A 23,198-nucleotide genomic window follows, 5' to 3' on the forward strand; every position below is an offset into this window, starting at 1 on the left:
TGCTTGTGAATAATTTCATAGTACCTTAACAAACATAGACATTTTAGTTCAACCATGAAAAGGACAATGACACCCGAAAATAATAAATGGCTACATCACTACAGAACAACTGCAATACGTACAAGGGTGTAGAATAATAGTTTGCTTTTGTTGTACAACCGGACCGGTGGTCCGACTAGTCCGGTTGAACCTTGAAGCGAAAGTTGTGCCTGTCCTAACCAGGTGTCTTGATCAAATTCAAGGTTCAACCGGATTGGAATGTTAAAAGGCATGCCACACCAGATAACCGGTCTAAGGTAAACTGGTTTGTCTAAAAACTCCAATCAGAATAAAGCTTCCTGAGCTGAAGAATCACATAAAAAACTTGCCTACTAATGCTCATAACCACAAGTGTTCATAGTAATCTCACCAACCTTATTTGTTTGGGAGTTGAATTAGAATAAAACAATTAAGTGTTTAATTTATATGCACTAAAAAATGTAGAAGTATTTTTACACCGGCATCTAATAATATTTTTGACAAATCAGTATCTTTTGTTATTATTAAAATTAAAGCAAAAATGTCAACAGAAGAGGATGTCACAGTATTTTAACACCGATGAACATACTAATTTAATTCAGTAACAAAATATCCCAATTTTTTAGCCATTTGTTGCAATTAGAGCCATCCTTGCAATCACTGAATTATTCCTCAAAGTTTCACGTCTGGTTTTAAATTCGCATACTGCCTTAATCTTCCATCATTGTGCAAAACAAATGTTCAAGCTTGCCATGTTTCATACTTTTCAATCAAAGTAGTAGCATACTTCATATCCCCTCATCAGTTGAAAATTTTGGAACAGAAGATAATGTGAGCACAGTAGGATGTTTTCCCACAATCTGGGAGGGCTGTGAAGTGTTTCTTCTGGATTTTATTTACGATGCTGACATGTAAGTGTATCGAGTTTGCGCTCCAATTATAAGCTCGACGATTTTTGCTGCAAAATGAACATAAATTAGTCTACCAAAATGAGATGATGGCAAGATACAAAGGTAGAAATAGGACAACAGGAGAGATGCAAAAGTATTAATCACACCTGCAAGAAATTCTATGATAGGTAAAGGTTCCAGAACTTTCTCTGTGCTTTCGAGTCTTTGCCTAAAAAATTAGACAGGGAACTTTTAGGATCATTGTTTTCTCCTACTAAGAAGAATCACACTGATAATTTTTAGAAGAAAAAAGGGAATGCAAGAATAAAAAAGAAAGAAATAAAAATGTATAACCATTGTTACCTAGTATACTTGCTGAAAAATGGATCTGTCATTAGGTAAAGTACAAATAACAGCTTTCATCGTTTAACCTGAAGCAAAACTATTTCAGAAGCAACTCTTTAATGGGATGAATGTTACTAGCAAATAAGATAGTACAAAATGCAGTTTTAATAGCAAAAGTTCAGTGTAGAAGGGTCCACTTATGTTCATATGGTATGGCTCTAAGTCTAAAGAAACTCAAACCTCATCCTTTTCTTGGGCAGAAAGATGAAACTTTTGCTCACTCCTACGATCTACTGATGTCGTAACAAGTGAAAGAATACTGTTTGCTATGCAGTCAATAGCCAGTGAATGGGACCAAGGGGTCCATGACCGAACACCAAATTTTCGAATAAATAGAACATAAATAAGTGGTCTACTAATAAACAGAACATCGGCAATAAGAAACAGAACCCCGTGAAGACCTCTTTTGGACAATATGTTAGAAAGTGTTGGTCTCTCTACCCTTGAAACTGCAAAAATGCAGTGGGCAACAAGAACTAGTTGACTTTCACAAGCATTATAATCAATTAGTTTACTGTCTACAGCTAAAAAATCTTCAAAACCGATTACCTGTATGATCCAGAGTTGCTTGTTTATGATGAACCCCACGTAACCACATTGGATCTGACACCGTCCTGGCTTTTTCTCCGAAACTACTTAAAGCAGATAGTACTCTTCCTTCCAGATTCCATGGGTTTGGACCATGATTGTTTCTCATATAATCAGGCTTTAAGATTGTTTGATGTTGTGAAGTGAAACTATCTGAATGTGTCTCATCATTATATGTCTCCCCTCCATGAAGCAGCATCTTTTATCCACTCTTCCAAAACAATGATAGTCGAACCAGAACCCTGAGTTAGAGCGACTGAAGATAATCATAAAATTGGATCGATGGCTAAAGATATAAGTATAATGTCAGGCAGGGGATAAAAAAGGAAGGGACATATGCTAAATTATATTATAATCCTTACTTGATTCCTTCAGTAATAGCAAGGAAATTCCATTTCTTATCATTGCCATAGTAATGTTGTAACACAACTTCAACTAACATTTCCAAATCCTTCAATGCAGATAAGCATAATGGATAAGGAAACGAATATTTCTCAGTAGAGCCTGTATTATTTCGGGTAGGAGCTGTATCAATTATATGCTCATTGACAGCTGTGATAATTCCCAAAATTGTAGTCACTGCACAAAATTGTTGATCTGATAAGTAAGCTAGAAATGTCAATATCATAGGCATAATAGGAGGGAAGTTGATTAAAAAAGAAAAGACAATAAGAATTTGCACAAGTTTATAGGAAATGTAAGTAACTAGAAGAATGTAATGTGTGTGACATTAGAAATTTGCAACACATGGAATCTAAGAAGGCACAAGGCTCTGCCAAGTAAACTTATTTCTATTTTCTAGCTAACATTTTCAAGATCAAGACGAACAAATCATTGGAAATAGAACTAGAAGGTGTAACTTTTGCTAGTGCAGTCACATTATTGACCTTGCCATTTTGTTCAAGTGAGAGAAAGTCTTCCATAACTAAAACTCAAAAGTAGTAGTCAAAGGTTACCAAAATTTCACAAAACCTGCTTCTGGTCCAATATCTGATTCCGAAAACCGCTCTGGAAAAATCCATGTCAACCCATGTCCACATTTTCAATTCCCTAGTAAGATAACAAGTTATGTACAAATGCCCCATGTATAACATTGTCCCAACACGACGACTTGAACAGCAAAGAATAGCAGTTACACCAAAAAAAATTATTAGTGGTGCATCACAAGATAGGCTACGTATGGATTGATGGAATCAACTCCACTACATTCCATCTAATTCGTCTATTACTCCCTCTGCTAAATATGAGATGGAACCAACTTATATTTAACTCCATTCCATCATAAAAATCCAAGTAATAATTGTATGGTAAAGTTGTTCTATTCAATTTCATCACATTCCACCCATCAATAAATATATAGTACCCAAATATATACCTAAATGCAACAATAGCCAAATTATAAACAACAAAATTCACATCAAAATCGCCATTTCCCACATATTTATTGTATTCTATTTTGCATGAATACAGCTACGGTACCAGAACAGATATGGTACGAGATACGATATTTTTGAAAAATCTAAGGTACATGTAAGTCAATATAATTAGGTAAAAATGATTAAAGTTAGCACTAGAAGAGTATGCAAGAGTCTAAGGATTAATTATGCGACTGAGACTCAGTATTATGATGTGGTTAAGAAGAAAAAATTTGAAACTTTTTGAAGCTTCCAGCCCAAAACGACATAGTTTTGAAGCAATTCACAGCAAACAAGAACTTATGAGTATCCAAAAGTACCGGCACATGTTACTTACTACACCTTTGTTGAAGTACCCATGCAAGTATGCAACATAGATTGTATATATGTGCAGTTGTAGATATTGCAACTAGTAACAATTAACAACACAAAACATGACTTTACTCACAACTCTTAAATTGGCAGATAAAATTGTATCAATAGAAAAATTATATTTTTCAAACTATTTCAATTCATCAATCCAAAACATAAACTTACATTGGCCAAAGACTCCAAGGAGTGTAGATAGTCCTTGTTCTGCCTCACCCATCTCTTGTAAGCTTCCATAGCTTCAGTATCTCCACAAATTATGCAAAGCCAACTCAAACCTCGTCCTACCCAAAATTTGAAGGTGTTGGGACCAACCCAGTTGGTCAAAGATGCAAACTTTCGGCTCAATTTTCGTGAATTGAATTTGGGTTGGGTTTCATTCACAGAAACAAGGACTCAAAGAAGAGAGAGAAAGATGATTAGGCATTTAGGTGTCACTTTTTGATGAATGAATTGAAGATCTGATCTTGACCGTTGATTCTAACACTGTTCTAGGTCATGCACGGTTCAGATTAAAACCTAGATTTTCATCGTGTGGTTAAGAGTGTGCAGTATATATGCTAATCACATTGCGTAGAATACAAATAGAGCTTTGAAAGTTTGAAGCTTTCTTCTTCTCTCTAACAAGGGTTTTGGGGTTTCAGAGCAAAACATTATTAAATATGAAGCTAACACTTGAGTTCGGGTAAGTTTATGTTATATATGTAATGTTTCTTCGTTTGTTTTGCTTTTCTTAGTATTCAGTTTTTTTGGTTTTTAACAACAACAAAATTATTGGAATGATGTTTTGGTTTTTTATGTTGTTTAATTTCAATCTGAAAATAACAATTAGTGAAGTTTAAGCATCTGATATAGATGTTTATTTTATTCATCATATGTACTACTTGGTCTCATATTATCTGGTTCCTTTCAGAATTGTTCACGCTGTCATGCATGACTAGTTAATTTCCAGAGAGGTTTTGTTTGGAAATTTTTTATTATGGTCAAAATGACAAATAGAACTTTGTAGAATATTTTTCTGTTCATTGATCACAGTAACAACTGAAAAATTCACAATAGAACAAAAAAATAGAAAATTTGTATTTGCAGTGAAAAAGGATTAAGGAGCTTAATAGAAGTTGTCATTCAGTGTTTGTTTGGAAATATTTTACATTTACAAGAATAAGAAATTTTTATTTTGAAAACTCTATAAACCTTTCAAATTAAAGCTATAGTGATTCCAGAATCCAGATTGATATCTGCTCATTCAGTTTTCCAGTTTCCAGTTCATAGAGTTGTGGAAACAATTTATTTACTTATTTTAAAAGAAAGAAATTCAAGTTAGCAGGGGGTAAATAATTCTACTCATCTTTGGAATTTATTTGCAAGACATTTTTTGTTCTCCTTAATAATTGGCCTTCTTCACCCAGTAATATTAAGTATTAGAGTTAAGGAGAAAAGGTAACCAAATTTCAATGTAAGACATTATTTGTGAACTGCTAGCATAGAATAGCCTAAGCAAAAAAAATCCTACAATGCTCCAAAGCAAATAAAGGCATAATTCTAATTAAATAGGTATTGAAGGTCATTTCAGAAACAGGTTTTTATATTTATCTGTTCTTTTTAGGTGGGTATTCAGCATCTTTGTCCCTACTTAATAATGTTCATATTATCTGTTGTTGTGTTCCTATCTTGTTATCTTATATACCTGAGATTAGAGCCTTTGGTTTTTTGTCTGCTTTGTTAAAATGGCTGAAATATTCATGTTTCTATACAGTGGGGGATTGGAGCTTCTTTGTGACTCTAAGAAGATTCATAATGTAAATGTTGAACAACAAAATGGAGAAGACAAGGTAGCATATGACTTCATAATTTATTCAATATATGGAACTGTCCACAAGAGTCAGCACTGGTGGTAAAGTTGAGGGGCATTAAGCATGAGCTCCTGGCTTCAATCCTCGGCAGCTGCGCTGTATATAGAACGATCTTTTATGCTTGACATTCTTATAAAACTCCCTTCATGTTTCGCAGTTAATTATGAAAGATTTGCTTTCTTGGGTGCGCACCAACTTGATTAAGGAGAGGCCTGAAATGTTCATGAAAGGAGATACTGTGTAAGTTTGATCATACCAATACATCTGAACTATGCATTGATATTGACTATCTGTAATTGTGTAAAGGAGTTTATGCTTTAGCAGTTAAGCTGATCAATTTAAGATTAGTTACAACTAGAGTGGAAGTGCTATCTGCATATAATGTGTTTTAGTATTATCATTACATGTTTGCTGAATTATGTTGATAATTTGGTTTCGTACGGTTTGTCTCACAGGAGACCCGGAGTTCTTGTCCTTGTGAACGATTGTGATTGGGAGCTAAGTGGTCAGCTGAGTACAACACTGGAAGATAAAGATGTTGTGGTTTTTATATCAACCTTGCATGGAGGTTAGAATGTAGGTGATAATCTACATGATTAATTATAATCGCTTTATAAACAGTTGTTGAAGTCATTAGTGAATCGCGATGAGTCGAATTTTCTGTCAAATGTGAGAATCAGCTTACATGGCCTAGTATGCTATATATGCAATGAACAAGTTTGTACTTCCACTGAAATTAAACTTCAGTGTTACTTTATGGTCTTTTGGCAAGGATGTTGAACTTGTATGACATTAACAAACTAAAATTTGTTGTTTGTTCCCAGAGAACATGGATGATGATGGATTTTTATTTATGCTCTTTTTTACTAGTACAAGACCCTGATCAAGTCTACTTCATTTTGAATTGATGGGTCTAAAGTTTTGGTTGATTAAACCCCTCAAATGTGTGTATGCATATACAAGTATTAAGATAGCTTTGCTTTCATACTCAAGGGGCGTTTTAAAGAGTTTATAGGGATAACAAAAATTTGATTCCAGTGAGAGGGACAACCATATACTCTGAGTTCCTTGCTCAGGAATCATATTTTCTGTCTCAAAAAGTATATCACTTCATATGTTACTCACTTATGATTGGTTGAAAAAATATATTGAAGTTAGAAATTTAATAATTCAGTATTTTTCTGATTAATAGTGAGACATGAAGTTGCACACTTTTTACGACTTCCCTTTAAAATTTGAAGTTATTTCCATTAGCTTATCAAAGTTATTACAAATAAGCGGTCTGCCAGAAATAAACAAAACAAGCTTTTGACATTGCCTCCATGAATTTTTAGTAATCAAATATTCAAAATGCATTGTAGAGTACTTATCTCCATCAATCATTATTTATATTTTTGTTTCTTTGGTGCGTGCACCCTTTTATCGCAATTAAAGCATTATACCTTTTACAAGAAATATTCCACTGCAAAAAAATTGTAATGATATAGCATGTAGAATTTGGTTGTTCTGCAATGAAAGAAATTGCAAATTCTATTTCAAAGCAAATACTTTTGTTTGCTTTAAAATAATAGTTAAATGGTTACCCAACTTCATTTGCAATTAAATAAACGAAAGCCCAGTTCATAAAAAAATCGAATGAAATTAAAAAACAGAATGTTGAGAGTGGGATTTGAACCCACGCCCTTTCGGACCAGAACCTTAATCTGGCGCCTTAGACCAACTCGGCCATCCCAACTTTGTTGCTGAAGTTTGGTGATAATAAAACTATTAAATTAACTATCATGATATTTAAAAACATGCTCTTGCTTTCTTAATCTATACCTATATCTAAAAGGGTGGTGTTAATTAACAAAAAGTATCTCATATAAATTCAGTATAACTCATTCACTAATACTCACCCTTCTCGTATAACTCTTTAGTTCAGTATAACTCAACCAGACAAAAAAAAAGTCACATATAACTCGCATAAACTTTTATAAATATAGTTCATTTTTTTTATTCATCAACTATCAATGACGCACAATCACTTCCTGAAATTGTGTATAAAATTTATATGGAAAACCAACATTTTCCTATCCACGTTATGAAAAATTATTTAAACAAGTAGTTGTTGACTATGAATTTGAATATAGGTGTCAACTTTTGTGCAGAATAGTGAGCAATAGTGAACTATAGTTCGAAATGAATGCTTCTAACGAGTGCCCTTTAAAATATTTTATTGAAAAATCAGCTTTAGAATTTTGAATGCAATTATGTCACTTTCAAACACAATTTTTTGTATCTTCAATTCCTTAACATTGGTACCAACATGCTCCTCCATTAGGATTTTAAGCATGTGCAAGGCCATACCTCCTTCATAAAAGCCTCACTTGGCTTAGGAATCAAGGGCATTGGTCATAAACTGTGTACCAATCTCAGCAGTGCCAATAACTAGAGTTTGTTCAAGATGAAAAAATCTTAGCATATCTACTTGGAAATTTGAAAATAAAACAACGACAAAACATCGATAAGAAATTATCCGACTCATAATCCGAACGATACAAGAATATTCATGAAACAAATTAAACTAACCTCAGCATTTTCTTTCCCTACATGAGAATGTTCATTGTAACATTAATTAGAAAAGGAAACAAAATATAGAATTTACTGATCTTAGCAGAGCCTAAAACAGAAGAGGATGCTTTATAAAGTAATAAGCCTTAAAAAGAATGTGACATTATTCATGAATGGAAATAATCAAGCCTTGACTCTCTTCAATTCTTCTTCAGCCTCTTTTAACTGGTCCTTTAATGCTGATACTCTATGCTCTAACCTTTCTACTTTGTCACTACTACACAAGGGTTGATATGGTGTTTTAAAATGTCTTGAGAATGCTTTCAGTGCATCAACACCAGTTACCTATCAATTTACATTGGCTAATTAAAGGCTGATACAAACAAACAAGGAATAATAACTTATGAAAGAAATTCAACCATTTACAAGGTTTCGATGTTTTTCGCAAATAATCATAAAGGTTATTTTACGATCTCCAGTTCATCAAACATGAAATTTTGTAATTAAGTGTGTAGTTGGATCATGATATGTGGGTATACAAGAAAGTGCAAGAGCGAAAATGAATATATTGGCGGGAAAGTAGGAGTGCGCCTATGTGGATTAGTGCCTAAAATGGTTTGAACATGTGAAGATCAATAGAAGCCTATGATGGAGAATGGCCCCATTATTAGAGGGAGGGCAATGCTAAAAATTATAGGTGAAACCATTGAGAAAACTTCGGGGTGTTTTTAAAAGAGCTTATAGAGAACTTATTTGAGCTTATGAGATCAGCTTATGAAATAAACTCATAAAAATAGGTTATGACATTCCTGTAAGATCTTTTTTAGCTTATTTCAAAAAATATTTTGAATAAGTGCTTAATTAAACTGTTTACTCAAAAGTGCCCTAAGGTCCTAAATAGCCTATTATAGGATTTGGTTTTTGATAGAACATAGTGGCACCATTTCATAGAGCATTATGGCATCATTCAATCCATGTTGCCGCCTTGCCGGCTCCACCTATTGGGACAAAGGCTTAGATGTTGTTGTACAGTGACATTGTTTTATCCATATAACCAACCACACTTACTAAGAGAAGGCTTTACTAGTTGTTATTGTTGTTGCATGTATGTAATACATATGTATGGTTCTGCTGTGTACCATTTTCAAGAACACAACAACTAACCTCTTCTGGGAGCAATGGCAGCTTGGTAATGTGAAAGTCATCATACAACATGTAAAACTGATCCAGATACTTCTGTTGCATTTTCATTCTTGCTTTAAGTAACTTGGATTCAACATCTACAAGGATAAACGGACAGTATTTACAAGATCAGAAAACGAAATAATATAAAGATATCAACGATAAGGTAAGCACACTACCTTCATCATCGAAGAGTACTTGATTAATGATGATATTGTGTGTATCTATCTCAAACTTCGTAAGTTCCTGAACCAATCTCTCAGTTTCATAAAGTGAAAGGAATTCCGGAATGCAAACACAGACAAAAGTTGTCATGTCCTGTGATTAAAGAAATTATAACAATTTAGTTATTTTAAGGAGACTGGTACCTGGGCTTGGGTAACTAATACAGTTGAACTATAAAACCATGCACATAAATAAACAGGCATAATACAAGGATGTAGTTAATACACCTCAGAGGATCAGATTATTATAGTGTGAAATGAATGGAACTATGACAGTACAACAAATCACTACCTACATTATGTCAATATCCAAACTTCATTTTAAGGTTAAAAAATCTGACAACATACGTCTTAAGCATAAATATGGAAATTCGAAACAAATGAAGTGTGGGTTCATGAAGATAAAAGAATAACCGAAGGAGTACATTACATATAAGAATAACCGAAGGAGTACATTACATATAAGAATAACAGAAGGAGGGCCAGTCCATTCTTTTATCAAAATTATAGGGAGATGTAACTTTTATGCAATGAAGGGATCTCACTCTTAGACATGGTCATCATTGTCAACAACAACCAAAATCTACACCGTAGATGGGTTGGCTATTCGATTAAATTACAGCATTATATTCTTTTAAAACTCATATCATCAAAAAATTCATTTAGGTCCACGTCCATTTTAATGGTTTCCCCTACGGTCTTTCTTGGGTTACCTCTACCACTAACTACCAGGTTATCCTTTATCATATTAACGGTCTTCTCCTTGCATGGCCAAACCACCTCAAGCGAGATTCTACTATATTTTCATCAATAAGTGCTACCATGATTGTTAGTATAGTGAATTGTTAGGCCTATTTTCCAAATCATGAATGGTATCATGAACCGTAAGATTCATGATCAACAATAAAACATACTAAAATAATTCATAACATAAGTCATAACACTCATATCAACAAAAACATCAGATGAAATAACACGGGTTCAAGTCATAACGGTCATACATATCATAATCACAAGTCATAAATTCATAATAGCAGAAAAACAATGACACCACAAGTGATAGCAAAATAACATCCTAAATTCCAAATTATCTTCCAAAAACTATGATCTAGTGATCATCCTCATCATTCATTGTAATTCCCAAGGTGATGGTTCATCCTTGCAACCTCACCACAAGTATGTGAACAATGTCTACATTTCAAAAAAAAGACTATTTGGTGGGATACTCTCACATGAGACAACGTTATATCAACTCTTTTTTTTTTTTTTACCATTTTAGAGAAGTAATGGGAAAGGCAAAGAGGAAATGAAAATGATGTAGAAGGGAAGGTAGAGAATGGTACTGTTCCACATTTTCAATTTTATTCAGCCAATACTCACATTTACAGGTTAAAGCCATTGTAAAATTAGGTTTGGCCTTACTGTTCACGTTTACATTGAGGGGTTAAGTTTCTTTTTTGAGCCAAATAGTTTGGGTAAAACAGCTCAATATGTAGCATTTTTCTTAAAAAAGAGAGAGTGAATGTTAGGGTTTCAGAAACTGGGTCGTGCATGACTCGGTTTGCACAGTGAGCAACCCGCGCCAAAAGGAATAGGACGATATGCGATTCCACCGATTATTCACACGAATCAGGCGACAATTCTGTAACAGAAATGATTTGGCGTGTGAAATCCATTGTTTACCCCTGAAACTGCATCTTATCGTGGAACAAATTGTATGATTCATATGATTCGAACTACAATTGATGCTACCCTTACTTCCTTAAGACATACGTTCCCAATCTTATCTTGCCATGTACATCCACACATCTAGTGCGACATGCTCACCTATGCAACACTGAGCTTATGCTCTTGTTGGCTCTTTACCACCCAATATCCAGACTCAGTGTTATAAAGCATCATGGTTCTTATTGTTGTGTGGCAAAATTTTCATCTCTTAGCCATTGTTCAAAGTAAAGGAAACTAACAATTGATTTGTTTGTACTTAGGGACAGAATCCAAAATCAAGTTCAAGCATTCTTTCAATTGAAAATAGCAGTTTTAGTATAACTAGTGCCATTCAGGTTTTATGTCACAACAAGAATTTGATGTGCGGCTGTCAACATGTCAATTTAATCTTTCTCCAACAATTAAATCCTAACTTCCACAGTTTCTAACAATTACAAGGTCAAATTATTTTTCTTCCATTAACATACCAAACTGCAGTTTACTAAAAAGGAATAATTGTTCAATAATGTGCAAGAATATAAAATCCACAATTTAATGAAGGATAAACAAGAAATTAAATGTTATTCTCACCGGATCCTTAAATTGCTTATTAACTTGCTCGATCACTTCCTTCATGCCTTCAAGCCTCCCAACAATTGCATCATCACCAAAATCGTCGCCCATGCCAAACATGCGAGTCATCTGCAACAGAAGTTCAAAAAAGTTTCCATTTACACCATAATGGTGAAGCAAACTAATATGCTCTCACTGATCATAAAAAATGCTTGTCCCAACTCTCAAGATAATAATGTAAATGAATATATCCATAAGGACCCGAACTTTTTATTTTTCACACAGAATGTGTTTGGAGTTGAACTATTAAATGCAAACACATGCAACAATAGCTACAAGAAGAAGATAGCCTATTTCCATTTTCCAACATTGAACTTGATCAGAGATGCTAGTAATGGTGGTGGCCTAGAGCACGAGGCTCCCACATAGTGGGGTCTTGTGATTAGAGATGATAATAATATAGGAACTAGTATACCAGGCATCAAATGGTGCTCATTTAATTGAATAAGGAGAAAGGAGAATGCCACTATGATACCAAGATTTCTTAGTAGTTTTTGACAACACCATTTTTCATCTTGAAAAGCACATATTTCATCTTGAAAAGCACCACAGAAAGACAATATGGTTAAATAGAGTGGGATCACTACACTTAAGGGACAATAACACAGTACCTTTTTTTCTATGGTATTAATACGCAGGTGGGAAAGAATTACATGAGGGGGTGGAAAGTTATGATGGGACATTTAGACTAAAACATTAGGATCTCCAAATTAAAAGAGTATTTCTTTTGATACTTGGATCAACTGGCAAGAGAACTTCCTACTTAAAATTAAAAAAATAAAATAATGATGGAAAACCAAGACCTTGATATATTAAAGTAGTCTTCAACATCTTTATAAAAAATGCACTACAATAATGATTTTATATCCTCTACGAGGGAATATAATATGTTAAAAATAAAAATTAAATATGGTCTAAATAGTACATACTGAAACTCAACCTAGTCAACTTCAAAGTTCAAACTAGTAAAGAAAATATCATGGGATGCAGGAAAAAAGCAATCTTAAGTTCATACCTGATTAAATAAACCACCAAATTTACTTTTCAAAGACATGATTTTTGCAAGACCCTTTTCTAAAACTGATGGGAATTGCAATAGTCTGAGTGTATGACCAGTGGGAGCAGTATCAAATACTATAACAGAATAATCCATTGTCTGCACCAATCTGCATAAGTTATTACACATCAAAACACGAAGAACAAGGAAAAGAAGAAAAAACTAAGTCGAAAAGTATCATTTCTATCAAAATCCATGAATGGAAGCACCACAGACTTGGTTTACAGATGCCTAGATTAATCAAACATGTACCCAAATTCAAGAGTTCTGAAAATTTCTTTAATCAAATACTTAAATGAATAACAAAGCCCACAAAGCTCAGGGTCAATGCAAATAATGACCAACTTTAGATCACTGCAGACTGATTCTGTAACATAACCATTACTTATAAACTGTATGTAAAGCAAAAAAAATCATCTTTGTTTTTATGGGATCAATATACACCTTTGAAGTTACATGTTTGCATTGAACCCTGTAATGCTATCATCAAGTATGAAGGTATAGTACATGTGATTGGAATAGCAACCATATGTCTACAGAATACTCGTTTTATTTCTTGCTAAGCAGAACTTAGAAGGGTTTCTCAGAAACCTATGATGGGGATTTATATAATTACCCTATTCTTGGGTGTGTATTTGAAAATACTGAACACTTATTGGTATCGGATACTGGTGCAGCACCGATACTTTTAATTTTTAGAGTATCTGGCCTTCATAGTGGTCACATAGGCTAGTGGAGCACGTATCATAAGCATGGGATACTTGCATGAAATGTAAACATGAATTATGTGGTTTAGACACAAAAAGTTGGCAAACAAAATATGGTAATCTTTTGGCCTGGGTATCTGTTTTCAGGAATCAAGTTTCCATACAATTTTTTTTCACAAGGATTTTTCAAAATTCCCCTAAAAAGCACTTTCTTAATGATTGCATATAATCACCATCAACCTCTTTTACTTAAATCACTGCAACTTCCAAAAACTTGGGTCACTAATATTCTATTATTTTGTCTTTGGATTTTGAAGGGCTCTCCTATCCAAAATACCTAGACGAAATAAGTTTATACTGACACAAGCATTACATGCCTCAAAAAGCACTTTAAAAGTTAGGTGAAAAGACATATTCAACAAGATTTCAAGTCACAATATCCTTACTTCAACATCTCCGCAAAACTCATGGCCTCATCGATTCCAGGAATTGCACCAGCCAGCTCAGAGAACAAACTATCCATCCCTTCAGTCATTTCGTCGTGTTCAACAGTCGGATCCACCTCCTACAACGGATCACAAAATAGAATGAGACAAGTTAAACTGATTCCACATAATAGGGTTACCATATTCTTCACGTGGCATCAAATTAATTTGTCTCGGAAGAAAAAGCATGAAAATTGACAAAATGGGCATGCTCAAATTCTTCAAAAGGGCATAATTATGCATCAATTTTAAAAACTAAAAACAAGAGTATGGAATTTTGACAACATGGAAATGCGCAAATTCATCAATTCCTACACAATGGGGTTATCATACTCTTCACATAGCATCGAACTAATCGGTTCTGGACCAAAAAGCATGAAAATAAACAACATGGACAATTGGGCATGCTCAAATTCATCAGTTCCTACATTATGTGGTTGTCATATTCTTCACATAGCATCAAATTAATTGCCTTTGAACCCAAAAAATTGAAAATTGACAAAAGCCCATGCTCAAATTCATCACAAACACATAATTATGAATCTAAAAAATTAAAAACTAAAAACAAAACCATAAAATTGACCACATGGGCATGCTCAAATTCATAAAAAAATGAAAACTTTGGTACCATGGCATATAGATTGGAGAAACCATTGACCAGAGTGGGGGTCTTTGTGAAGCGTTGTTGAAAAGCATCGCTCAGATTATGAGCAGGGTCGGTGGAAATAATGAGAACAGAGCTTCGAACAGTGGCGAGAAGAATCGAAAGAATGGAACTACAAGTGGTTTTGCCAACACCACCTTTGCCTCCAACAAAAACCCACTTCAGAGACTCTTGTTCTAGAATGTTCTCCAACGTTCCCTCTGGTAATTCTCCTTGATCTGCCATGGCTACACAGTTTCTCTCTCCTTTGCTTTGATGAATCAATGAATCTGAAGAAGACACAAAACTACACTTGTGGGTTTGTCTTAGGATTTCGATGAAAAGCAATGAAATTAACCTGCGAATTTGTTTTTTGATTTTATTAAGGATACAAAACAAAATCAAAATCTTGATTTCACAAAGAACCAGTGAATAGTAAATCTCTTTATAGGAAAAAGTTGTAGTTACGTGTATGAGTGAGACATATGATTTTTTTATTATCTTCTTAAAGTTTTATCTTAGTATATAAAAAATAAAGTATATCATAGTATAAGTTATTTTTTGGTATGAAGAAATATTTTATTATCCTTTATCTTAATAAGTTTGTTGGGAGAGCACACCTAAAAAGGTTAATTAGTTATCATTAAATTTGTTATTATTAAAAGTATTCTCTTACTTTGATAGATAAAAGATAAATTTTTTAAAACATATGTCGCACACAGAAATTAAATTATTAACTTTTTAGTGTTTATGAGATTTATTGTGATCTTATATCATTAGACCAATACATTCTTTATTATCATAAGTTTTTGATACATAAGAATTAATGTTGAGTAGATATCATAGCTTGTACAAAATATTTGGGTAATAGTTCAAAATGGCCAACAAAAATAAAACTAATATAGTATAAAATTAGTGAAAATAACAAAGTTTTATTCTAGACGTCGGCTATGTGAAAAGGTCATAATGCTATTGACAAATGATTATATTTTATTTTGTTTTTTATCATTTTGTATATAGATTCTTTGTTCTCCTTTTGCCTCTGAGCCTACTTGCATTTAACCTAGCTCATACATGATTTACTCATTTATACAAATAAATATTATACATGTTTTCATATCATTACATGTAATAAGAGAATAAAATATTTTCTAGTATAAGAAGATAAATTATCTCATATAGTCATTAAAATTATAACATGTGTTTTATTTAACTATTTTTATAAAAAGTACTTCTAAAACTAAACAAAATAACACATATCACACTTTTACCGTGCGAAAAAAAATAAATTATCTATAAATATATATTTTATCTTATCTGCATAAATGATGATTACAGTAGGTACTTTATTTATAGGTATGTTCCAACAAAAATAGTGAAATTAGAATTCTGGATTGGAACTCAACATCATCTAATAAATTAGAACCTAACATAATTCTAAATAGAATTGGCCACAAAAGATCAGGATGATGATGACTATAAAATTGATTAGTCAGAATTGTTTAATCAATAAAAAGATTGGATTATACATATCAATTGATAATATAGCATTACTTAATGATGTAATATCATTGTTTAACAATCTAATAATCACATTTGTGAATTAACAATATAACATTATGGATTAATACTATATATAAATATACGAATGAATTGCGGGTCTAGGTACCTTGAATCTGAGTATCTCATTATCCAGACTCAGACTCATTCAACAACAAGTCTTAAAATTTCGGGTCTTAATTATCTGCAAGTTCAAAAATATAGACTCAAATCTGATTTATCATGGGTATTTTTATGGGTATCTATGAGTCCGGGTACTCATTGTCATCCTTATGTAGTAGGCATAGGCCCCTCCTTGGATTTTCACACCCTTCCGGGGCTTTTGTTAGGCCCAATAGATCCAGTTTGTAGTCTATCAACCATTGCAGCCCAAAACCAAAAGCATGTGATGTGGATTTGATGAAATTATTATACTTTAGGAAATTAATCTATTTGGATGAAATAATATTTGTTTCTAAGGGTGGGTGAATGGATGCTTTGACAGTGAATAAAACGAAATTAAAATTATCATTCTAAATAATTTGTCTTGGTAATATGAGATCATGTAAATTAAGATTTCTATAATATAACAAGTTTTTTTGTACTATCAATGATATCTCTACTTTTTGGTAAGAAATTAATTCATTTCGGGATGTGTGATTATCTCTCCCAATAAATGTCGCTCATACGAATTGAACTATTCAACTTTTGATTGTTCTTAGAATCTAGTAAAACCTTACCCCACTAAATATATTGTTGGTTAGCGAGTTTTATTTGGGGAATGAGAAGGAAATATAAAAGAGTAATTTTAATTAAAATCTTCCATTTGATTTAGGTCTAATTACAACCAATCCCAATCTCACTAGTTTATGCAGCTTTTGCCCTACCTTAGCATTTTTGTTTTAGAAGGCAGGCTAAGAACACTTACATCATTATGCACTTATTTTTGAGAAAAAAACTACAGTTCTAGGATGTAACTATGGGTACAGTTATATTACATTTACCTTCATCATGGATAATTGTGAAAAATACAACTAATTCCCCTGCAATTGAGGTTGTGATTGCATAAACTGCTAAAATAGTAAGGACTACAATTTAGAAACTAAGAAAAACCATTAACCATTAATGTTGAGAAGATCAGCAACCAAACTATGCAATATAGCTCTCTCAATCTCCAAAGCCAATTCTTCTTTCCCCTCCTCAAATATGCTCCAATTAATTTTCTTATCCATGTCTTTGATATAAGTGTCCTTATTAACATGCTCTATATCATAAGCAAATGACCCATTTAACCATTCCTCTGCTTTTCTCAATATCTCACACTCAAATTCTTCATCATTTCCAATTTCGTTTCTCCTTGCACTCAATTCTTCCATGAAAAAATCCAACAAAAGTGTATCCAAAAAGTAGTCTTCAAAGCTTTGCATTGAGTATGTTACTTTAAGATAATGTAGCAGCTTCCTTGCCTTTTCCTTAACCAAATTTTGTTCTTCAACTTTTTCATCATAGCTAGAGTTTTCATCGTCCAATTTTGCAAGAAACTCGAATCTCTGAACCTTTTGCTTGAATTTTTGTTTTCTCCCTGTTCAAAAAGTCTAAATATTGTTAGTACAATTAAGCTATGTTCTGAAATAAAATATCTTTTAGTTTTAAGATTTGTGCATATAGACGAAAAGCCTGATTGATAATATCTATATCAAATTATATAGTGTTTTGGTACTACCAAGAGCATCTCACCTTTTGGATAAGGATCTAATCTTTTTCGGAGGGTGTGATTGTCTCTCCCAATAAGTGTCACTCGTACGAATCGAACCATTGACTTTTTGGTCATTTTAGGGATCTAGCGCTCTTACACTACTAGACTAATATCTTCTTGGTATCAAATTATGTATTTGAATCTTGCATAAATGTAAATTACATTTAATGGTCTATAGAGGGGAATTAGGAACTTACTTTGAATATTAGCAAGGTTTTGATCAAATGATGAGAATTCATCTTCTCCAACTTGAAGAACTGAAACTGGACTATGTTGTTCATATTCTAGGCAAGTTAGATCTTCCTGTTAAGATTTACATACTTATTTTTATCAGTAAAAAGTTATTCCTGTAAGGACTTTGTATTAATAATTAGCATTATATCATGTTTAACTTGCATTACAAAAAAAAACATAAGACAATGCAGTGAATTGAAATTTTACTAGTAGTGGTTAGTATGTTAAACTTTCAAAAGGTTGTGAAGAATTTTATAACAATATAGCAATACAAACATTCAGGGAAAATAATATATGATTACATGTGTTATACCAACTCAAGAACATCATGATTAAAATATTTTATGATGATAAAGTAAAAGAAAAGTGGAAAATATTTTCTTTAAGTGTTGACCATAAATATGGTAACCTGAATCAAACAATGCCGCCGACACACAAAAAAAAATTAGAAAATAGGTTGTGCACTAGCAATGTAAATATTTTTGTATACTATTATTCATCATTTTATAGTTTTTAATTAACTCTTGAATAGAAGTAAAACTAATATGGTGAATGATACGAGAATAAAATTAAATTTAAAAAACCATTCCAGAAGAAGGTTACGTAAATGACTTAATTATTTGAATAGTTATTTTTAATGAAAGGATGTATTGAGTGAAGACACATTGTGTGATGTCATATAAATTAAGGATTTGCGTACATTATTCATATCAATAATATTATTTATTAAGAGTTTAACATTTATATATTGACAATGTAAAACTTTACATTATCAATACATTATCCATGACTGACTTGTATTATTTTTGTTTGGCAATTAATGATAATTAACAAATCAATGATAAATGATATAATTATAATATAAAAAATACTTATACTATCAATGTATATATATTAAATCCATTTAGGAATGAGTCAAAGATAAAAGAAATCAATTATGAGAAATGTACATACTTATTACTCTTCTGTCTAAGTAATTGTGCCAAACAAATAATATAGTACACTTTCTGGTTGGGCAGATTTACTATACACCTAATACATTTTCATTATTTTTTCGTTACAATATAATATAAGAATGTTTCAAATAATATCTCTTTAAGATTATTGATGTATTTTATAATGAATCGAAAATAATAAAAATGTATTGACTAGTATACTATTTGGACATCTTTTCATAATATATTTTATTTTGTTTAACTTAATTATACTTATCATCAATTTTTATTAAAAAATCACACTTATTTTATATATGTATAAATAAGGGATTTTGTATAAGTGTAAAAAATAAAGGAGTATATTAATGAATGTTTGCACAAACTACTTCAATTACAAATATGAAGTGAGACACACAATATTATTCTAAGATGCGACGCACCAAACAATTGCTCACCTTGGCTCCCACCTCCGCCGTGCACTCTGTCATCCCTATCGCCGGTTCCACCAACTCCTTACCGACAACAACCGGTGAAAATGAAAAACTCTTACCCGCTTCAACGTTGTCGTTTTGTGCTTCCCACGAAGACAAGTACCCCGAGGTAAAATCACTACCACACCAGCTAGAACCACTGCTACAACTGCACGTGGTGGTAGTAGTAGTGGTGGTGGACCCCATCACGTTACGGTGAAAATCCAACGGTGGTGATGAAAGGGGAGGTTGTTGTTCCACAATGTCTCTAAATGATTTCCACCGTATGATATCTTTGATCTTCACGGTGCAGCTTTCGTTTGAAAAGCTTTGGTTTCTTTTCCTTGACCTTGATGATGATGATAACCTACGTGGTAAAAATTTGATGGAGGGTGATTTTTTTACCGCGGTGAAGAAAGAAATGGTGGTGATAGTGTTTATGAGTTTTTGGAAGGGTGAGTAGTAATTAATTGACGATGGGTTTTGGTTTTTCCTCATAGATTCTATGAGGTTGTTGTTGTTGTTATTGTTAGTGTGATTTGGTTTTCTTGGAAGTGATTTGAACCCATTAGAGGAACAAGAATTTGGATTCTCACTTAGGAAGTCCTTCAACATTTTAAACTTTCTTTGTTGCACCTCCACATTCATGTTGAAAAGGGATAGAGATAGAGGGAGAGGGAAAGAAAACTTGATGAAAGGAAACAATGGGGTTGATCGATGAAGAGTGTGAAGTGGGAGTGAGTGTAGAATGGAATATAATAGGGTGAGAGACTGAGAGTGAATGTAGAATGGGATATAATAGAGCGAGCCAAGGAGAATAATTAGAAGGGAGGAGGTAGCTTCTAGGTAGAGATCTCCTTAATCCAATATCCATGTTATAATAATATAGATGAATTTCATTGCAGGTAAAAGTAAAATTGATACTTACACTTGAATTTCTATGTTATATACATATTATATTTTAAAGAATAATTTAAGAGATTTAAAATTATAATATAAATATCCACCTATATTTATCTTATTCTATAATTTTCATTTGTCTTTAATATTGATGGTTTACACTCTTTTTTCTTCGTATAATCAGGATATTCTCTCATATTTTTTGTAATAAATAATTAATTCATTTTGTAAGGTGTGATTATCTTTTCCAAACTCATAAAAATTGAACTTTAATCTTTTAGTCTATCTAGAGATATATTAAACTTTATACTACTAAACTAATATCTTATTAGTGTTGATGGTATCCTCTAACCTATGGTATCAAGTATTAAGATGGGTAGGTATGACAAGTTAGTCCATTTAACGATATATAAAGTCTCAATTAATTTTGGGCTAACCCAACCCAATATATAGCTATCATATCCATTTTTTTAAGTGGTACATCTTGACTGAAATATTATAATCTTGGTATATCTTTAGAAACGCAGTATTGGGGTAAGCGTTTTTACTTAACTCAGTAATTACGTTGCCGATTATCTTTTCTTTTTCTTTATTTCACCCCTCACTAAACTCGACAACAACAATGTAGAGTTTTTTCCCAATAGTATTTTGTTTTGGTTTTTTCACCCACCCAAAATTTGCCATTCCCACCCAAGAATTGGCAATTCATTGTCCATTCTTTCAGCCATATAATTAGTAACAGCTATATAATAGTGCTATGGTTCTAATTTCATCTAATTAGTAATAGTGCTAATTTTCTATTTTTTTAATATAAATTTGGCATTGTTTTTTTTTATAAAGTTGGCAACCTCATTGATATTGTTTTTTTTAATAATTGATCGCAGGCATATATAATATACAGGGAGCAAGTAATGGGAAGATTTTCCAAAACAAAGATCCATTTTTTAGTGAAATAGTTGAGATAATAGATCATGAAGTTAAGAGTAGGATTATTAAACAAACATTGCCCAAAAGATACAATCAGTTAGAGAAACGTTTTATAACTGAGAGGCATACTTTAATGTTTTACTAACAATAAATTTGTTCTACTTTTTATAAAATATAACCTTAAGTTAGTGAATAATCAGAAATTTAAAATATGGAGATATTAGGAGTGTAATAATTTAAAAGAGAATGTCATTGTGAAAAAATAATAAAAGGAGACGGGAACAAAGAGTGATATTAGTAAGATAATGGAAAAAAATGAAGTCCCAATGTTGACCATGATACCAAATTTTCAATGTAACATAATTTAATTGAGTAAAATCCAACAACTACACCTTAAATTCGAAATGGGAGAGTTAAAGTTCCATACTTCCATGTGCCAAATTCAATAAGACATGCCTTATATATATAAGATAGAATAATAGAACATCAAAAAAGATAATTCCTTTTTTACCCTAGTTTCTTTAGAGATTCTAATGAAGCAATAAATTAGATAATATTTATTAGAACCATAGCACTATTACTACTTATATGGCTGAAAGAATCTACAAAACTCTACATTCTGTGTTGAAGATGATAATCATCTCACCAACCAGATTTGCCATCAAAACTGAATTTTGCAGCATATCAACAACTTTCCTTTTTTAGTAGTTTTTTGAATTTCTGTTAATTCTGTTTTTAGGTTAGTTTCCTCTTTTGGCAAGTTTCAGTTTTTGTTAGTTATATATATAGCTTTGTCTTCTCTTCTTCCTCATTGATTCAATTTGAGATCATTAATAAAATTTCTCATTCAATTTTATCACTTCATCATTTCCTTCTTTGTTTTTGATTCACAACTTTTCTTCTTTGTATTCCATCTTCTTCATTCTTCATTCACCATGGGAGAGCTTTTTCCACATGGTATCAGAGCACCCTTTTAGGGTGTCTCTGCTGCGCCAAACCATCCCTCTTTCTTCTCCTTTAGATTTCCTTTTATTCTCCATCTCCAATCTCGTGCTGCTTCAATTTTTTCTTCATCAACCTTTCACAGTTTCAATCTTTATTGATTCTTGATCTGGCAAATCAGATAATCAATCCCATCCTTGACCCTATCAGTCCTTATTACCTATCTCCAAATGAAAATCCTGGTGCTGTGCTAGTTTCTGCTCTTTTATTACCATCCCTGGTCAAGGGCTATGACCATGGCATTGCAGATGAAAAACAAGATGATGTTTGTAGATGGATCTTTGCCTAAACCAGAAGCACATGATCAGATGTATGCAGTATGGAGTAGATGCAACAGTCTTGTTGTGTCTTGGATTACTCATTCGATTCAACCATCAATAGTGCAAAGTGTTTTATGGATGGACACTGCAAATGAGATTTGGGATGATTTGAAGGAAAGGTATTATCAAGGTGACTTATTCAAGATATCAGAAATAATTGGAGCAATGCATAATATCAAACAAGGAAATGCAACAATTGATCAATTCTATACACAGCTGAAAGGACTATGGCAGCAATTAGATGATTACATTCCAATTCCTCCTTGTGAGTGTGAGATCAAATGTCACTGCAACCTCATTCCTACAATCAGAAAATACAGAGAGAATGAGCATGTGATCTGCTTCTTGAGAGGATTGAATGATCAATACTCTGCTGTTAGATCACA

General features: G+C 32.6%; 3 protein-coding genes, 1 non-coding gene and 1 pseudogene across 8 annotated transcripts; 1 reads left to right on the forward strand and 4 right to left on the reverse strand.

Annotated features, from left to right (window-relative positions):
• Positions 1 to 4,134, reverse strand: LOC109360438 (annotated as a pseudogene).
• LOC109360441 (ubiquitin-related modifier 1 homolog 2) lies at positions 4,252 to 6,404 on the forward strand. Of its 2 annotated transcripts, XM_019605350.1 has the most exons (5): positions 4,252 to 4,370; positions 5,442 to 5,517; positions 5,696 to 5,778; positions 5,994 to 6,146; positions 6,177 to 6,404. In XM_019605350.1, exons 1-4 carry the CDS (start codon positions 4,348 to 4,350, stop codon positions 6,109 to 6,111), a joined length of 300 nt encoding a protein of 99 aa, XP_019460895.1. In that variant the 5' UTR covers positions 4,252 to 4,347; the 3' UTR covers positions 6,112 to 6,146; positions 6,177 to 6,404. The 2 variants fall into 2 exon arrangements, with proteins under 2 accessions (XP_019460895.1, XP_019460894.1); XM_019605349.1 differs by having other exon boundaries at positions 5,994 to 6,404.
• TRNAL-AAG lies at positions 7,193 to 7,273 on the reverse strand. Its single transcript has one exon. It is a non-coding gene; the product is annotated as a tRNA-Leu (tRNA).
• LOC109360439 (ATPase GET3-like) lies at positions 8,026 to 15,167 on the reverse strand. Its single transcript, XM_019605347.1, has 7 exons — positions 14,715 to 15,167; positions 14,048 to 14,166; positions 12,853 to 13,003; positions 11,796 to 11,906; positions 9,453 to 9,591; positions 9,256 to 9,371; positions 8,026 to 8,436 (listed from the first exon to the last, which is right to left on the reverse strand). The coding sequence occupies exons 1-7, from the start codon at positions 14,973 to 14,975 to the stop codon at positions 8,275 to 8,277; spliced, it is 1,059 nt and encodes a 352-aa protein (XP_019460892.1). The 5' UTR covers positions 14,976 to 15,167; the 3' UTR covers positions 8,026 to 8,274.
• On the reverse strand, positions 17,329 to 20,456 carry LOC109360437. 4 transcript variants are annotated; one of them, XM_019605344.1, is made up of 5 exons: positions 20,368 to 20,456; positions 19,754 to 20,333; positions 19,649 to 19,720; positions 18,222 to 18,327; positions 17,329 to 17,850 (listed from the first exon to the last, which is right to left on the reverse strand). In XM_019605344.1, exons 2-5 carry the CDS (start codon positions 20,309 to 20,311, stop codon positions 17,384 to 17,386), a joined length of 1,203 nt encoding a protein of 400 aa, XP_019460889.1. In that variant the 5' UTR covers positions 20,312 to 20,333; positions 20,368 to 20,456; the 3' UTR covers positions 17,329 to 17,383. The 4 variants fall into 4 exon arrangements, with proteins under 4 accessions (XP_019460889.1, XP_019460891.1, XP_019460890.1 ...); XM_019605346.1 differs by having other exon boundaries at positions 17,329 to 17,791; positions 17,831 to 17,850; positions 19,649 to 20,333; XM_019605345.1 differs by having other exon boundaries at positions 17,329 to 17,790; positions 17,827 to 17,850; positions 19,649 to 20,333.

The sequence above is a fragment of the Lupinus angustifolius genome, chromosome LG11 (genome assembly GCF_001865875.1).
Source record: "Lupinus angustifolius cultivar Tanjil chromosome LG11, LupAngTanjil_v1.0, whole genome shotgun sequence".
Taxonomy (NCBI): Eukaryota; Viridiplantae; Streptophyta; class Magnoliopsida; order Fabales; family Fabaceae; genus Lupinus; species Lupinus angustifolius.